Here is a 14,848-nt window from a genome sequence, read left to right on the forward strand (position 1 = left end):
TGGCGAGAAATCACGTGATAAGCTGTCGCTTTGTACTCTGTAGTGTTTAGAGTCCCTACACGTGATCTGCAGATTCTAGCCCTAACCCCCCCATGCCCCCAGATTGGCCCAAAAAAATCTGGTCACCTTACTAAAGAGCTCCTAAACGTCCGGCGCGTAGTATTGGAAATTTTGACGGTTTACGCAAATTATATGATTGATTCGATTCAGAGTCTATAAGAATATGTAGTGTTAATGGTAGCTGAGTACAGCATATCATGTATTCTTCTTCTTCGTCTTCTTCCTTTGCATTTCCCATTTTTATATGGGGTCAGCCTTCTGATTACCAGTGTAGATCCTTAGCCACAGAGCCGCTACTCCGTTGTGTGCAGCATATAACTAACGCAGTGGTTCTCAAACTGTGGGGCGGGGGGCGGTAGGGAAACGTACACACACGGGCCACTTTAGTATCGCCAGTCCACCAAACCTGCATGTCTTTAGACCAGTGGTTCTCAATCTGTGGGGCGGGCCCCCCTAGGGGGGCGCGAAGTAGCAAAAAGGGGGACGCGAAGACGTGAAAAAAAAGAAAGCAAGAATCGAAAATATGAAAAATACATCTACTGAAACCAAAACAAATTAACTTAAACTACATTCTGATACTAGAAAAGATAAATGTCGATAAAAGTTAAGTAGGTATAATAAAATATGCATCTATGATATATCATTAATTCAAAATGAATAAATTGGCATTAGTGGGCTCCTTTCAAAAAAACGTTAGGGGGGCGCGATTAAAATTGTTATGAAAACTCGGGTCGCAACTACTTAAAGGTTGAGAAACGCAGAACTAACGTAACAAGCGCAGTCTCGTGAATGAGACATGACAAACGCAGATATAAAACGAATGCTATAAAATACAAAATGCTAAGATGTTTTTGTTCAATTTGGTTCAAATATATGACAGCAAAAGACAGTGGCGTAGCTAGGAGGGGGCGGCACATTATTGGCCATAAGGCTCAATACAATTCGTGTGTAAGCAGCAGGGTTCGGAACAATATCACTCATGAAGTCAAATTCTCTTGATTTTTTTTATCCACAAATGCTTCAAATATCATTTTCAGACTGTCCTCTGTGACGGCATCAGACACAGCAGTTGAAATTTATGAGACAATAACAAAAGTAAACATAAACATTACACGGATAATAATTTCTAGGAAGATAAATTGTCCCTAGTGTGTGCTTGGTGTGTGTGTGTGCGTGCGCGCCCTGCGGTGGGCTGGCACCCTGCCCGGGGTTTGTTTCCTGCCTTTCGCCCTGTGTTGGCTGGGATTGGCTCCAGCAGACCCCCGTGACCCTGTAGTTAAGATATAGCGGGTTGGATAATGGATGGCTGGATGGATACACAACTCATTTATAATTTCGTTTCGGTATCAATCCGAATGCGTTCTTGCTCTGTGCAGAAAACATCCCCACCTATCACTTGTACACTACACTGGTTCTGATTTTCGCAGCGTAATTATATTTAAACTAATAATTAGAATACGGCTTATCAGTGCGTGTATACTATATTCTTGTCTAGTTGATGCTTATAAATAATTTTATGTGAAAAACTATTGCTGTTTCTCTATGTATGAATAAAACTATGTAAAATTTGACTTAATTTTTCTCTATACGTCATTTTAATTTTCTATTTAAATAGGGTTTACATCTCTGCCTGAAGAAGGGGCCTGAGTTGCCTCGAAAGCTTGTATATTGTAATCTTTTTAGTTAGCCAATAAAAGGTGTCATTTTGCTTGACTTTCCACTATTTAAATAGTTTAACATATTCAGCGGCAAATCGAAGCCCCGCCCCGTCCCGAGCGGCACGAACTCGAGCTAAAGGCCACTGCCAAAACAGCTGCTTCAGATGCAGAACTGAGAGACCTCGATAGTTTCGAAGTTTGCTAAATGCTGAATACACATTTGAGTGCAGGAACTAAAGGGTATTGACATCGTCATGAGGGGCGTCAGTTCACCAGCGAAACAGGGGAGGGGCTCCAGAAGAGGGGGGCGTCAATTTATGGACCTCATAGTGTCTGAAGTGCTCGGATCTTCTCCAGAACGGGTTAATCTCTGGCGGTACCAGTTAAGTAAATGTACGGCCATGTGATGGTCTGGTAACGCTGGGCTCATGTCATCACTAGCCCTAAAGATTCCTGCTGTTTAATGTTGTCGCATTGAAAGTCACGCAATAAATCAGTACAGTCGGTGGGGTTTAGATTTTGATGGTAGAAGAATAAATAACACTGTGAATGACTTTAAAAAGTCGGAGGAGTGGTGGCTCTGAGGCTAAGGATCTGCACTGGCAATCGGAAGGTTGCCGGTTCGAATCCCGTAAATGCCAATAGAGACTCTGCTCTGTTGGGCCCTTAAGCAAGGCCCTTAACCTGCAATTGCTGAGCGCTTTGAGTAGTGAGAAAAGCGCTATATAAATGCAAAGAATTATTAAAAAGCATCATTTATATATTGGCTGAAATGCTTTCGTGTTCAGGGTTGAGACATCAATAGACGCAAAAGCTCTTTGTGTTTTGTAAGAATGAACAGTTTGAAGGCACATTATTGTTGCGGGTTTATTTTATTCCTTTTCTTATTAATGAATACATTGGGGGGCGGCATGGTGGCGCAGTGGGTAGCGCTGCTGTCTCGCAGTTGGGAGATCTGGGGACCTGGGTTCGCTTCCCGGGTCCTCCCTGCGTGGAGTTTGCATGTTCTCCCCGTGTCTGCGTGGGTTTCCTCCGGGGGCTCCGGTTTCCTCCCACAGTCCAAAGACATGCAGGTTAGGTGGATTGGCGATTCTAAATTGGCCCTGGTGTGTGCTTGGTGTGTGGGTGTGTTTGTGTGTGTCCTGCGCTGGGTTGGCACCCTGCCCGGGATTGGTTCCTGCCTTGTGTCCTGTGTTGGCTGGGATTGGCTCCAGCAGACCACCGTGACCCTGTGTTCGTATTCAGCAAGTTGGATAATGGATGGATGGATGAATACATTGTAAATCTTTATAATTACCATATCATACTATTTCCTAAGCCTGTTTAATCCTGAGTCGTGGGGTTGGAGGGCCAATCCAAGAGCCCCTCTGTGTGTTCACCTGGCAATAGGCTGGCACCCACTGCTTACTGGGAGAGGCTCCAGGAATGATCCTCTTGACAGGATGCCAGTCTAACTCAGGGGTCTTCATAATTATGCAAAAGTAAATAAATAAATAAACAACTAACCCCCCCCAAAAAAAAAATTCAAGGAAAGGACCAGTAAGAGGGTGGCACAGTCCTGGCACTACTGTCTCATAACAAGGAGACCAGGGGTTATTTCCCAGGTGCTCCATGTATGGAGTTTGCATGGTCTTTCCATGTCCGTGTGGGTTTCCTCCCACAGTCTAAACCAGCGTTTCTCAACCTTTCAGTATTTGCGACCCGAGTTTTCATAACAGTTTTAATCGCGCCCCCCCTAATGTTTTTTTGAAAGGAGCCCACTAATGCCAATTTGTTCTTTTTTAATTAATGATATATCATAGATGCATATTTTATTATACCTACTTAACTTTTATCGACATTTATCTAACTCTATATTTGTTTTTCTAGCATCAGAATATAGTTTAAGTGAATTTGTTTTGGTTTCAATAGATGGATTTTTCATATTTGTGATTATTGTTTTCTTTTTTTCACATCTTTGTGCCCCCTTTTTGCTACTTCGCGCCACCCTAGGAGGGCGCGCCCCACAGTTTATGAACCACTGGTCTAAAGACATGCAGGTTTGGTGGACTGGCGTGTGTGTGTATGTTCATCCTATGATGACATGGCACCCTGCCCAGGGTTTGTTTCCACCTTGTGCCCTACATTGACTGGCATAGGCTCCACCCCTCTGTGACTCTGGTCTGGACTGAGCGGGTTAAAAAATGTCATGAGAGGGATTTCTGTTTTTTGGCCCTTATACTAAATGGTGCAAAGCTGGCCCATCTGTGTGTTCACCTGGTGACGGGCTGGCACCCAGTCCAGGGGTTACTCCTCCTGATGCCCTGCAACCTTACCCTGTGAAAAGCTAAAATGGAAAGATGGACCAATAAAGTATGGATGTTTTTCAGATTCATGTCACAATATTGGCTCTCTGTCTGTTTACCCACATTGTGTTGAGGACAATGGTGCCCCGATGTGGAAATCCCAATCAGACCATTGTTGGGTGCCCACATACATAACTCTTAACAATGAAGGTTCCAAAGTCATTCTTCAGAGGGATGCCAACTGAAGGTTCCAGAAATTGCCTTTTTATTTAGATCTGCAACAGGTTCCATATCTAACCATCAATAGATGACAACAGATTTATGAAATACCAGTGGGTTCCTGATTTGAAAAGAAGTCCTGCTGATCAACATTGGTGAAGTTCGGGTTTTCCTGCTCTGTCACGTATCCTATGGGCTTTCATCTTGGCATGGATGGATGACTGGCTTACACGGTGAAGAGGGCCTTATAATGCACAGAGAACACTGGTGGATGGGAGTCCTGGTCAGGATGATTGGTGTCCCCTTGCCCAGTCAGGAAAATATAAAGAAATGGTGTGGAGTGATTACCTTCCTGGGTTGAGTGGTGAAGTTGTGCCTGAGGTTGGGGATCTGAGATGCCTCCTATAGACCACACCTGCTTGGTAGCCTGTTATTCGCCTTAATAAAAGAATAAGGATCTGTGCATATGTCTGTATATCTGTGTGTCTGTCTGGTTTCTTTGTCTCTGTTATTCAATATTTCATATGGGATCAGTGAAACCAGAGTTCATTTTTGTGATGCACCATCTATTGGAATGAAAAATGCAGTGCATTTCATTACTACAAATGTTTGTGATGCACCATCTGTTGGAATGCATTTGCCTCTGTTATATGCCATCTGGTATGGTAATTGTAAAAGAAATTCTAAAGTTTGTGATGCACCATCTGTTGGAATGAAAAACGCAATGTATTTTGTAACTATATGCATTAAAAAAAACATTCCAATAGATGGTGCACTGCAAACATCATTGTCAAATATCTCCAATAGAGAGTAACTGCTGGATGGACAGAAATCAGCTTATCCACCTTTATAAAATGACAAGTGTTTGTGTGTATGTCTGTGTATCTTCGTGTCTGTCCAGTTGCGATGTCTCTGTTATATGCCATTTGGTATGGTATTTGTTAAAAGCAGTGCTAATGTTTGTGATGCACCACTGGTTGCAATGAAAAAGGCAACACATTTTATCCTTGTATGCTTTACCTAATACATTCACCTAGATGGTGCACTGCAAACGTCATTGCTGAACATCTCCAATAGAGAGTAACTGGTGGATGGACACAAATACACTTAGTAAAATCCACCTTAACAGAAGGACAAGTGTCTGTGAGTGTGTATCTATGTGTCCATCCAGTTGCTATATATCTGTTATATGCCATTTGGTATGGTATTTGTAAAAGTTTATGATGCACCATCTGTTGGAATGTAAAATGCAGTTCATTTTATTACTGCATGTCATTTCAATTTCCACCCTGTTTTATCCAGACCTGGGTCATGAAGAGGGCTGGAGCCTATCACAGCAAGCATAAGGCACAAGGTAGGAACAAACCCTAGACTGGACACCAGTCCATCTCAGGGTCATTTCATTACTACATGAATTATATATTATATTCTAATAGATGGTGCACACTGCAAAAGTTATCGCAGAATGCCTCCAACAGACAGTAACTTCCAGATGGACCGAAATCCGCTTTTCCACCCTAGTAAAAGGATACTTGTGTCTGTCTGTGTGTGTGTGTCTGTGTGTCAGTTCCATTGCTATGTCTCTGTTATATACTTTTTGGGTTTGAATTGGTAAAAGCAGTGCAAATGTTTGTGATGCTCCATCTGTTGGAATGATAAATGTATGACCACCTGCAAAATACATTCCAACAGATGGCGCACTGCTAACGCTAAATATGTTGAGCTCTACTTGATTATTTAGATTTCAACCCATCTTAAATGAGTAGCACAGCTAGTACATTAAGGATTTCTGATTTGCCCAGTGCTTAAAATGGAACCAAATTACTGAAGGTACTCTGTTGATGGTGATAAAATAACATTCGATCAATTAGCCCCATAGGGTTGTCCCGTGGAACTTCCAGCTCTGCGATCCAATAAAATTAAATCGAAGATTATTCTGTCCTGAAACTTTGAATGCAGCTGGTATTGTGTGCCAGTACACACCAGTTACACAAAGAACCATTGCTGGTACTCTAAGTAGATCTAAGAAGAGGTGCTGGGCGAGTCCCAGCTCATGTTAAGCATTGGTTTTGTCTGCATATTCAATGCCACAAGAGTAATTTCATATACAAAAAAAAACAAAAAACCCAGTAGCAGATATACAGTAAGTATGGGTAACATGGGGGGCACAGGGTACGTAAACCAAAAAAAAAAAAGCACTCTAGACACTGAGGGGGACTGGCAGGGACAATCTGTATTTATGACAGCGAAGCGACACGTACTCTGTAAATTCCATGGTATAATAATAAATAATTTATTACATTTATATAGCATTTTTCTCAGTACTCTCCACACAGGAAGGAACTGGGAAGCGAACCCACAATCTCCTTACTGTAAAGCAGCAGCACTACCACTGCGCCACCTGTGAGGACAATGTACATGGAGGGGCACTGGATATGTTGCTGAAGGTGATCGCACTCTCGACCTCAAGGTGGGCCAGGGGAGACCAGATGTCCCACCCCTTCCTCAGTCAAGGGTGTAGCACAGAACTCTGGGCCTGATGCATTAAGTTATCTTTGTGGGCCCCTTCCCCTTGAAAACAAAATTTTCATTCCAGACTTCAAGGGACCAAACCCCCCCAAATAGACCCTGAGTAATTATTACCCTTTTTCATTGCACTATGACGCCCGTCTCCCCAGTTGTTTAATATGGACACCGTCTAGCCACTCACTTGTGTCTCCAAATGGACTTCTACCCTCCCCAATAATGAAATTGTTCCTTGTCAATCAAAGGTTCTAGGAAGAGCCACACACCCCCAGTAAAATACCATTACAGAACCAGTATGTTTGCCCGCCCTGGGCCTACACGGGCCTAATGTCTAGTTTGTTTTCTGGGCAGTAAAGTGCCATTCAAGAACCAGGGATTTCCCGGGAATGGATTTCTCTAAACATTTGGCACCTGACCTGAATTCTAAAGTTTTTACACAGACTCTGTGAACCTCAAAATGTTTGCCAACCCCTGTGTGCCCAGTACAGGGGGCTCTTCCTCGCCATGCCCCTCGTATAATTGTTAAATGACATCGGTGCACGCAGTCTCCTCCTTCACCTCCCCCGTTCTCTCTCTCTCTCGTTTTATTTTGTTACATACAGAAGAAAGCAGACGCCGCCCACCCCCACTTCCCCCCCGGGACCGGTGGGCTGCACACACTCGCGGTACACACCTGCCTCGGTTGGAGTGCGAATTCAATGTTACATGCCTACTTTGTTGGGTTTTTTTTTTCCCTCTCCCCCATCCGGTGCGACATATGGGATGCCAGCCCATCCATCCATTCCCTTCCCCCCCCCCCCCCCCCCCCCCCCCCCCAGTTGCCTGCCCACATCGATAACCCCCGGCATCTCCTCGCCCCTACCTGAGCAGTTGGTCCCTTTCCCTTTGCCGGTCTGGCAGTCGCTGGTTTGAAGATTGGATGCTCGAATCCCAGGCAACGAAGAGAAGGCGAGCAGGCAAACAAGAGAAAAGTAATAGAGAGCCAAAGGTCCGATCCACCTAGCGGGGCGCCAGCTTCCCACCATGATGACGATGAGGACGGTACGAAGACAGAAAGCCGGAGCAGGCCGAGAGCATCAACGGCAGGCAAGCAAGCCAGCCAGCAGGCAGGCAGGCAGGCAGGCGAGGCAAACGAGGCGCTCCTCCCCGGTGCGTGCGCTCCCGTCGGTGCCTTTTGTTCAGTCGCCGAAAAACATCAAGAGGAAAGAAAAGGAGCGAAGAGAGTGCGATCGCCTACAAAGCCAACGATGCCGGCACAGAGGCGAAGAGGGGCGCATGGACGGGGGTGGGGAGGAGGGGGGTCGTATCTCTCTCTCTGGTGTGTCTCGATCGGCTCGGCTTAGCAAAGCGCCTTTTCTCCGAGGACTTCTAGCGGCTCCTCCGCGACGCTGACGGGGCTCTCACTGCAGGCAGAGGCTGCAGCAGCAGCAGCACCGACATCACCACCTCCACGGCTGGCAATTCCTACTCCCGGTGGCACACCTTGGCCACTTTCTATTCTTTTTTTTTTCTTTCTTTCTTTTTTTTTTTTACACCTTCGAGTCGCCCCTCTTCGTATTATTCCCGTTTAAAATCCTTCTTCTTCTGGAACCGATGCGCTCGTGAATTCCCTTTAAGACTTCCCGCATCTACTTCCTTATTTCAGAAGAAAAACAAAAATCCCAAGATATGAAGAAATCCATTCCGGTGAATTGAATTGGGGGGCAGCAAAAGAAAAAAAAAATGAAGAAGAACAAGAACGAGAGATGGAGAAAGAAAGAAAAAAAAGAGAAAGGGAATCCAGCAATGTGCCTCCAATACAACAGCAGCAACAGCAACAGCGGCGGCACTAGCAGCAACAACAAAGAGAGAAAGGGGTCACGTGACGGTAGACCCCCTCCCTGCCCCCTTAACGAAGGGGAGGGGGTAGGGGGTGGACTTGGGGGGACCAGAAGAAGGGCCGAAATCAGAATGCGATACAGAGTAGTGTTTCATCCTTGCTGGGGCACGATCGCTGCCGGTCGCCTGCTGGATATTCTGAGAGATTGGGGTGTGGTGGGAGTGAAGAGGGGGGCGTACCACGCATGGCACTCTCTTTCTCTCTTTATTTATTTTTATTTTATTTATTTTTTTGTGATGAAGTAAAAAAAACAGAAAGAATGCGCAGTTTGGTGCCTCATTAGCCGCGTACCCCGCTCTTATTCCTCTACGCTTCAGTGTCACGTCGCACGCATGAGAAGCGATTTAAATGGGGTGACCAGAATTTCCGGGGGGTTGCTGGGTTATAATAACTTTTTTGTTTTCTTCAGCTACCAGGAAGTATATGGATCCAGTCGAGGTCCTGAATGTGATGCTGACAGCCTGCCCGCCCCGATAACGACGCCCGAGGTAGCCCATCCTGACAGTCGCTAATCTGAGTATCCATCCTCCAGAAGAGTGAACGTGTCAGCCTTCTCAATACCTGGCGATTTATTTTGGTGGATTACAATGGTGAGCAGGACGACCGGATTAATTAATTAATGTGATTGATTAGTCGGACTTGTTTTCCTCCTGCCGGAATCCCGTTTATTTAAAGGGACCTCCTGGAAAAGACAGGGCTGCGCGCTTCGCTTTCTGAACGTCTCAAGAGCGGGATAAAGGAAATGAAAGGAAAACTTTGAATCGCTTTCATTACAAAAGAAAAAGAAATAAAAAAGAAAAATGAAACACACACGGAGAGAAAATACCAAAGTGTCAGATGGTACACACGCGCACGATCAGCGTTTTATTTATTTATTTTTCTCCCTGGGCGGATCGGATATGGAATTAATTGGAATTGTTAACGCTTGACTTGATGTGTCAAGGAAAAGATCGGGAATTCTGCATAATTAACGCGGGCTGAAACAGAAACCAGTGAATGTGACCTTTTGCAGGGCTGTGTTACACATAGGGAAAATGCCCATAGAATATTAATAATCATCATCACAATAATGTATGATGCATGAGCATTTTAGTTTATAGCAGGGTGGCACAGCAGCCTAGCTCCATTTTGAATACCCAAGAACAGAAGACATTTGTCAATTACAAAAACATCTGAAATTTGACAAACGATAGAAGACCATTGATCTACCTTAATAAAAGAACAAGTGTCTGTGGGTCTGTGCTGATGTGTGTCCAATGTGATTGCTATGCCTCTGTCATACCAACAGGTGGTGCTTCACAAACATCCATCCATCCATTTTCCAACCCGCTGATACCGAACACAGGGTCACGGGGGTCTGATGGAGCCAATCCCAGCCAACACAGGGCACAAGGCAGGAACCAATCCTGGGCAGTGTGCCAACCCACAGCAGGACACACACAAACACATCCACACACCAAGCACACACTAGGGCCAATTTAGAATCGCCAATCCACCTAACCTGCATGTCTTTGGACTGTGGGAGGAAACTGGAGCGCCCGGAGGAAACCCACGCAGACACGGGGAGAACATGCAAACTGCTTCACAAACACCCACTCTTAATAAAATGATATGTGTTTGTGTGTCTATCTGTGTGCCCATCCAACTGCTGTATGTCTCGGTCATTCCAACAGATCGTACTTCACAAACATCCTCCATAATAAAAGGATATGCGTCTGTGTGTCACTCTGGTCGCTATGTCTTTGTTACTCCAAGAAATGGTGCTTTACAAACAGCCACGTTAATGAAAATGGAAACTGTCTGCATGTCTTGGCTGTGTGTCCGTTCGGTTGCTATGTCTCTGTCATTCCAACAGATGGCGCTTTAGAAGCTGCCACATTAATTAAAGGGTAAGTGTCTGCTTGTCTTGTCTGTGTGTTCGTTGAGTTGCTATGTCTCTATCATTCCAACAGATGGTGCTTTGCAAACATCCACCTCAATAAAAGGATAAGTGTTTGTGTGTCCACCCGGTAGCTACATGTTTGCTTTCCAACACATGGTGCTTCACAAACATCCACCATAATAAAAGGATACATGTCTGTGTGCCACTCTGGTTGCTATGTCTTTGTTACTCCAACAAATGGTGCTTTACAAACAGCCATATTAATGAAAATGGAAAGTGTTTGCATGGCTTGGCTGTGTGTCCGTCCGGTTGCTATGTCTCTATCATTCCAACAGATGGCGCTTTAGAAACTGGCACATTAATTGAAGGGTAAGTGTCTGCTTGTCTTTTCTGTGTGTTCATTGAGTTGCTATGTCTCTATCATTTCAACAGATGGTGCTTTGCAAACATCCACCTCAATAAAAAGATAAGTGTCTGTGTGTCCACCCGGTTGCTAAGTGTTTGCTTTCCAACAGATGATGCTTCACAAACATCTACCTCAATAAAAGGATAAGAGTCTGTGTGTCTGTCTGTGTTTTTGTTTGGTTGCTATATGTCTGCTATTCCAATAGATGGTGTTTCACAAACACCTACCTTAATAAAAGGGTGAGTGTCATAAAAATAACACTGCTTTATGAATCCCATACCAAGTGGTATATAACACACAAATAGCACTTTTCATTCCAACAGAACCCACATCACAAACATTAGTAGTAATACAGTTTATTGCTAAAAAGTTTGTGATTTGCCATCTGTTGGAATGAAAAAAGCAATTCATTTTTTACCACATGCACTAAAAGCACAACCCAATTGATGTTCTACTGCAATAATTAACACTGAAGTCTATATTGATTATTTAGATTTCAACCCATCTTAGATGGGTAGCACAGCTGTTCTGAAGTAACAAATTGCAGTGCATTTGTCATTCCAACAAATGGTACATAATACAAATAATGCAGCTTTTATGAATCCCATACCAAATGGCCTATGAAAAAGACATCACATTTTTAGATTTCAACACATGGCACATTGTAAGCATTTGTAATAATACGTTTTCTTGCTACAAATGTTTGTGATGTGCCATCTGTTGGAATGACAAGTGCAATTCATTTACCATATGCATTAAAATACATCCTAATAGATGTTATACTGCAAAAATTAATGCTGAAGTCCAACTTAATTATTTAGATTTCAACCCATCTAAGGTGGGTAGCATAGCTGGTCTGAAGTAATTCATTCCATTCCAACAAATGGTGCATTTTAAACATTAATACTGTTTTTATGAATCTCATACCAAATGGCTTATAATAGTGAGAAATGCATTGTAGTTGTCATTCCAACAGAGGGTGCATCACAAACATTAACACTGTTTGAAGAATCCCATACTAAATGACCCATAACAGAGACATGTTCATGTATTTATCATTCCAACAGATGGTGTATCGCAACTATTTGCAGTAATACATTTTATTACTACCTGCATTACAAAATGCATTCCATTGCAAACATTAATGCTGAGGTCTATTATTAAGATTTCAACCCATCATAGATGGGTGGCATAGCTAAGAATATTTTAAAAATGACAAATGAGAGGAGACTGCGGTGGGTTGGCACCCTGCCCAGGATTGTTTCCTGCCTTGTGCCCTGTGTTGGCTGGGATTGGCTCCAGCAGACCCCCGTGACCCTGTGTTCGGATTCAGTGGGTTGGGAAATGGATGGATGGAAATGAGAGGAGACCATTCAGTTTGTTTAGCTAATAGCTATGCTGTTTCAATGTATCATTCAGACAGGTCTTCAAAATTCCCAAAAAAGTAGATCCAACAGAATTCCATCAACTTAATGAATTCTTTACTCAAGGACAGCTATAGAAATTAAGGGGACGTCCATTTAGGACTAAAGCTAAAAAGTTCTTCTTTATGTAAAAGATTTGTGGGAGTCTGAGATAAACTACTGAGACACGTAGTTGAAATAGAAACCTCGACAATCTTTAAAGGATATGTGTTCTAATTTTGCAAGCCAAAGTTATTTTTTCTCATACATGTAAGCATTTTTATAAATTATATTATATAAAAAGATGTAGACTGTTCCCGTATTTAATTATGGAAACTATGGGGTGCAGGGAGCAAACTCATGGGTTCAGTCTCGTCATTTGAGTCTATATCACTATATAACAGATAGATAGATAGATAGATAGATAGATAGATAGATAGATAGATAGATAGATAGATAGATAGATAGATAGATAGATAGATAGATAGATAGATAGATAGATAGATAGATAGATAGATAGATAGATAGATAGATAGATAGATAGATAAGAGACACGGTATAATAGAATGGTAAATAGGAAATGTATTGTTGAACTACCTGTGCTATTCATCTAAGATGGGTTGAAATCTAAGTAACCAATATTGACATAAGTATTAATGTTTGCAGTCCAACATCCATCCATCCATCCATTTTCCAACCCGCTGAATCCAAACACAGGGTCATGGGGGTCTGCTGGAGCCAATCCCAGCCAACACAGGGCACAAGGCAGGAACCAATCCCAGGCACGGTGCCAACCCACCGCAAGACACACACAAACACACCCACACACCAAGCACACACTAGGGCCAATTTACAATCGCCAATCCACGATCTATTATACATCTATTGAAATGTATTTTATAATGCATGTAGTAATAAAGGGCGGCACGGTGGAGCAGTGGTAGCACTGCTGCCTCGCAGTTAGGAGACCCGGGTTCGCTTCCCGGGTCCTCCCTACGTGGAGTTTGCATGTTCTCCCCGTGTCTGCATGGGTTTCCTCCCACAGTCCAAAGACATGCAGGTTAGGTGGATTGGCGATTCTAAATTGGCCCTAGTGTGTGTTTGGTGTGTGGGTGTGTTTGTGTGTGTCCTGCAGTGGGTTGGCACCCTGCCTGGGATTGGTTCCTGCCTTGTGCCCTGTGTTGGCTGGGATTGGCTCCATCAGACCCCCGTGACCCTGTGTTCGGATTCAGCGGGTTGGAAAATGGATGGATAGATGTAGTAATAAAATGAAGTGCATTTTTCATTCCAACAGTACATTACTAAAAATGTTTGTGATGCACCATCTGTTGGAATGCATTTGTCACAGTTTTATGTCATTCAGTATGGGATTTGTGAAAGCAGGGTTAATGTTTGCAATTCACCATCTGTTGGAATGACAAATGTAGCACATTTTTATGCTAGAAATGTTTGTGATGTACCATCTGTTGGAATGCATTTGTCTATTTTATGTGTAATTTGAACTTTGTCCCAAGGGAGAAATTAATTAATTAATTAATTAATTAATTAATTAATTAATTAATTAATGAGAAAGGTCAAAAGTAGAATAGCTAAGGGGAAAAAATAAAAAATACAATGACAGAAACTATGTTAATTAACACTTAAAGGGTAATAAATAAATAAAAATTCACAAAGATCAGATATGCCCAGCGATCCTTCAAAGTTATGAAATCCCACAGGTCTGGTAGTACAAAAGGGAAATTCCAAGAACAACACAACCAAAGTAACATTTGAATAAATAATCACAAACTCTGAGAAGGAAGAATTAACACACAGAGAGAATGTCCGAGCCCGGACGCGGAGCCTCCTGTTGTGGTTCATGTGATTCATGAGTGATAGATAGATAGATAGATAGATAGATAGATAGATAGATAGATAGATAGATAGATAGATAGATAGATAGATAGATAGATAGATAGATAGATAGATAGATAGATAGATAGATAGATAGATATTTTAGGCATGTTATTTATTTATTTATGTTTTAAACCCAAGCACAGAGACACGTGGTTCAAAACAAAAGCGCCAGCGAGACCGTCAGTGGTGTGTGAGTGTGTGGACCCTCGTGGTTCATTCCAACGACATGCATGCTGGTTTAAAAATATTGCATTCCATAACACACCACATTAAACAAGGTTTTCAAACTGGCCTAATCCAGTTGGAAACTGGAGCTTAACTTGGCAGCACAGGGCACAGGGAGCAGCTATGTATGTGGTGCCTTTCCATTACTTGTCCCCCCAGCATAACACAACACGACACGACGCCATTGACAAATACATTATATTGGTAAACTGATGTTTGATGGAGTTAATAATTTAACTTGGAAACAACATGCCGGCTTTGGCTGCGATAACTCAAAACCAATCGCTCAGTTTGAATAATAATAATTCTTTATATTTATATAGCGCTTTTCTCCAACTTCTTAATAGGAGCTAAAATTGCAATAGACGGGGAAATAAAAGAATCGAGCAGTCCTAAAAGGATGCCTAAA

At 42.9% G+C, this 14,848-nt stretch overlaps 1 protein-coding gene across 1 annotated transcript in view; it reads right to left on the reverse strand.

The window, feature by feature from the left end:
• Nucleotides 1-8,579, reverse strand: part of tmeff1a (transmembrane protein with EGF-like and two follistatin-like domains 1a) — a 237,551-nt gene extending 228,972 nt beyond the window's left edge. Inside the window, exon 1 of the mRNA XM_051929006.1 lies at nucleotides 7,611-8,579. Within this exon, the coding sequence (XP_051784966.1) occupies nucleotides 7,611-7,773 (163 nt within the window). The 5' untranslated portion in view covers nucleotides 7,774-8,579. The remainder of the gene's footprint in view (nucleotides 1-7,610) is intronic.
• Nucleotides 8,580-14,848: the final 6,269 nt, after the last annotated feature.

Source organism: Erpetoichthys calabaricus, chromosome 6 (assembly GCF_900747795.2).
Source record: "Erpetoichthys calabaricus chromosome 6, fErpCal1.3, whole genome shotgun sequence".
NCBI classification, from domain to species: domain Eukaryota; kingdom Metazoa; phylum Chordata; class Cladistia; order Polypteriformes; family Polypteridae; genus Erpetoichthys; species Erpetoichthys calabaricus.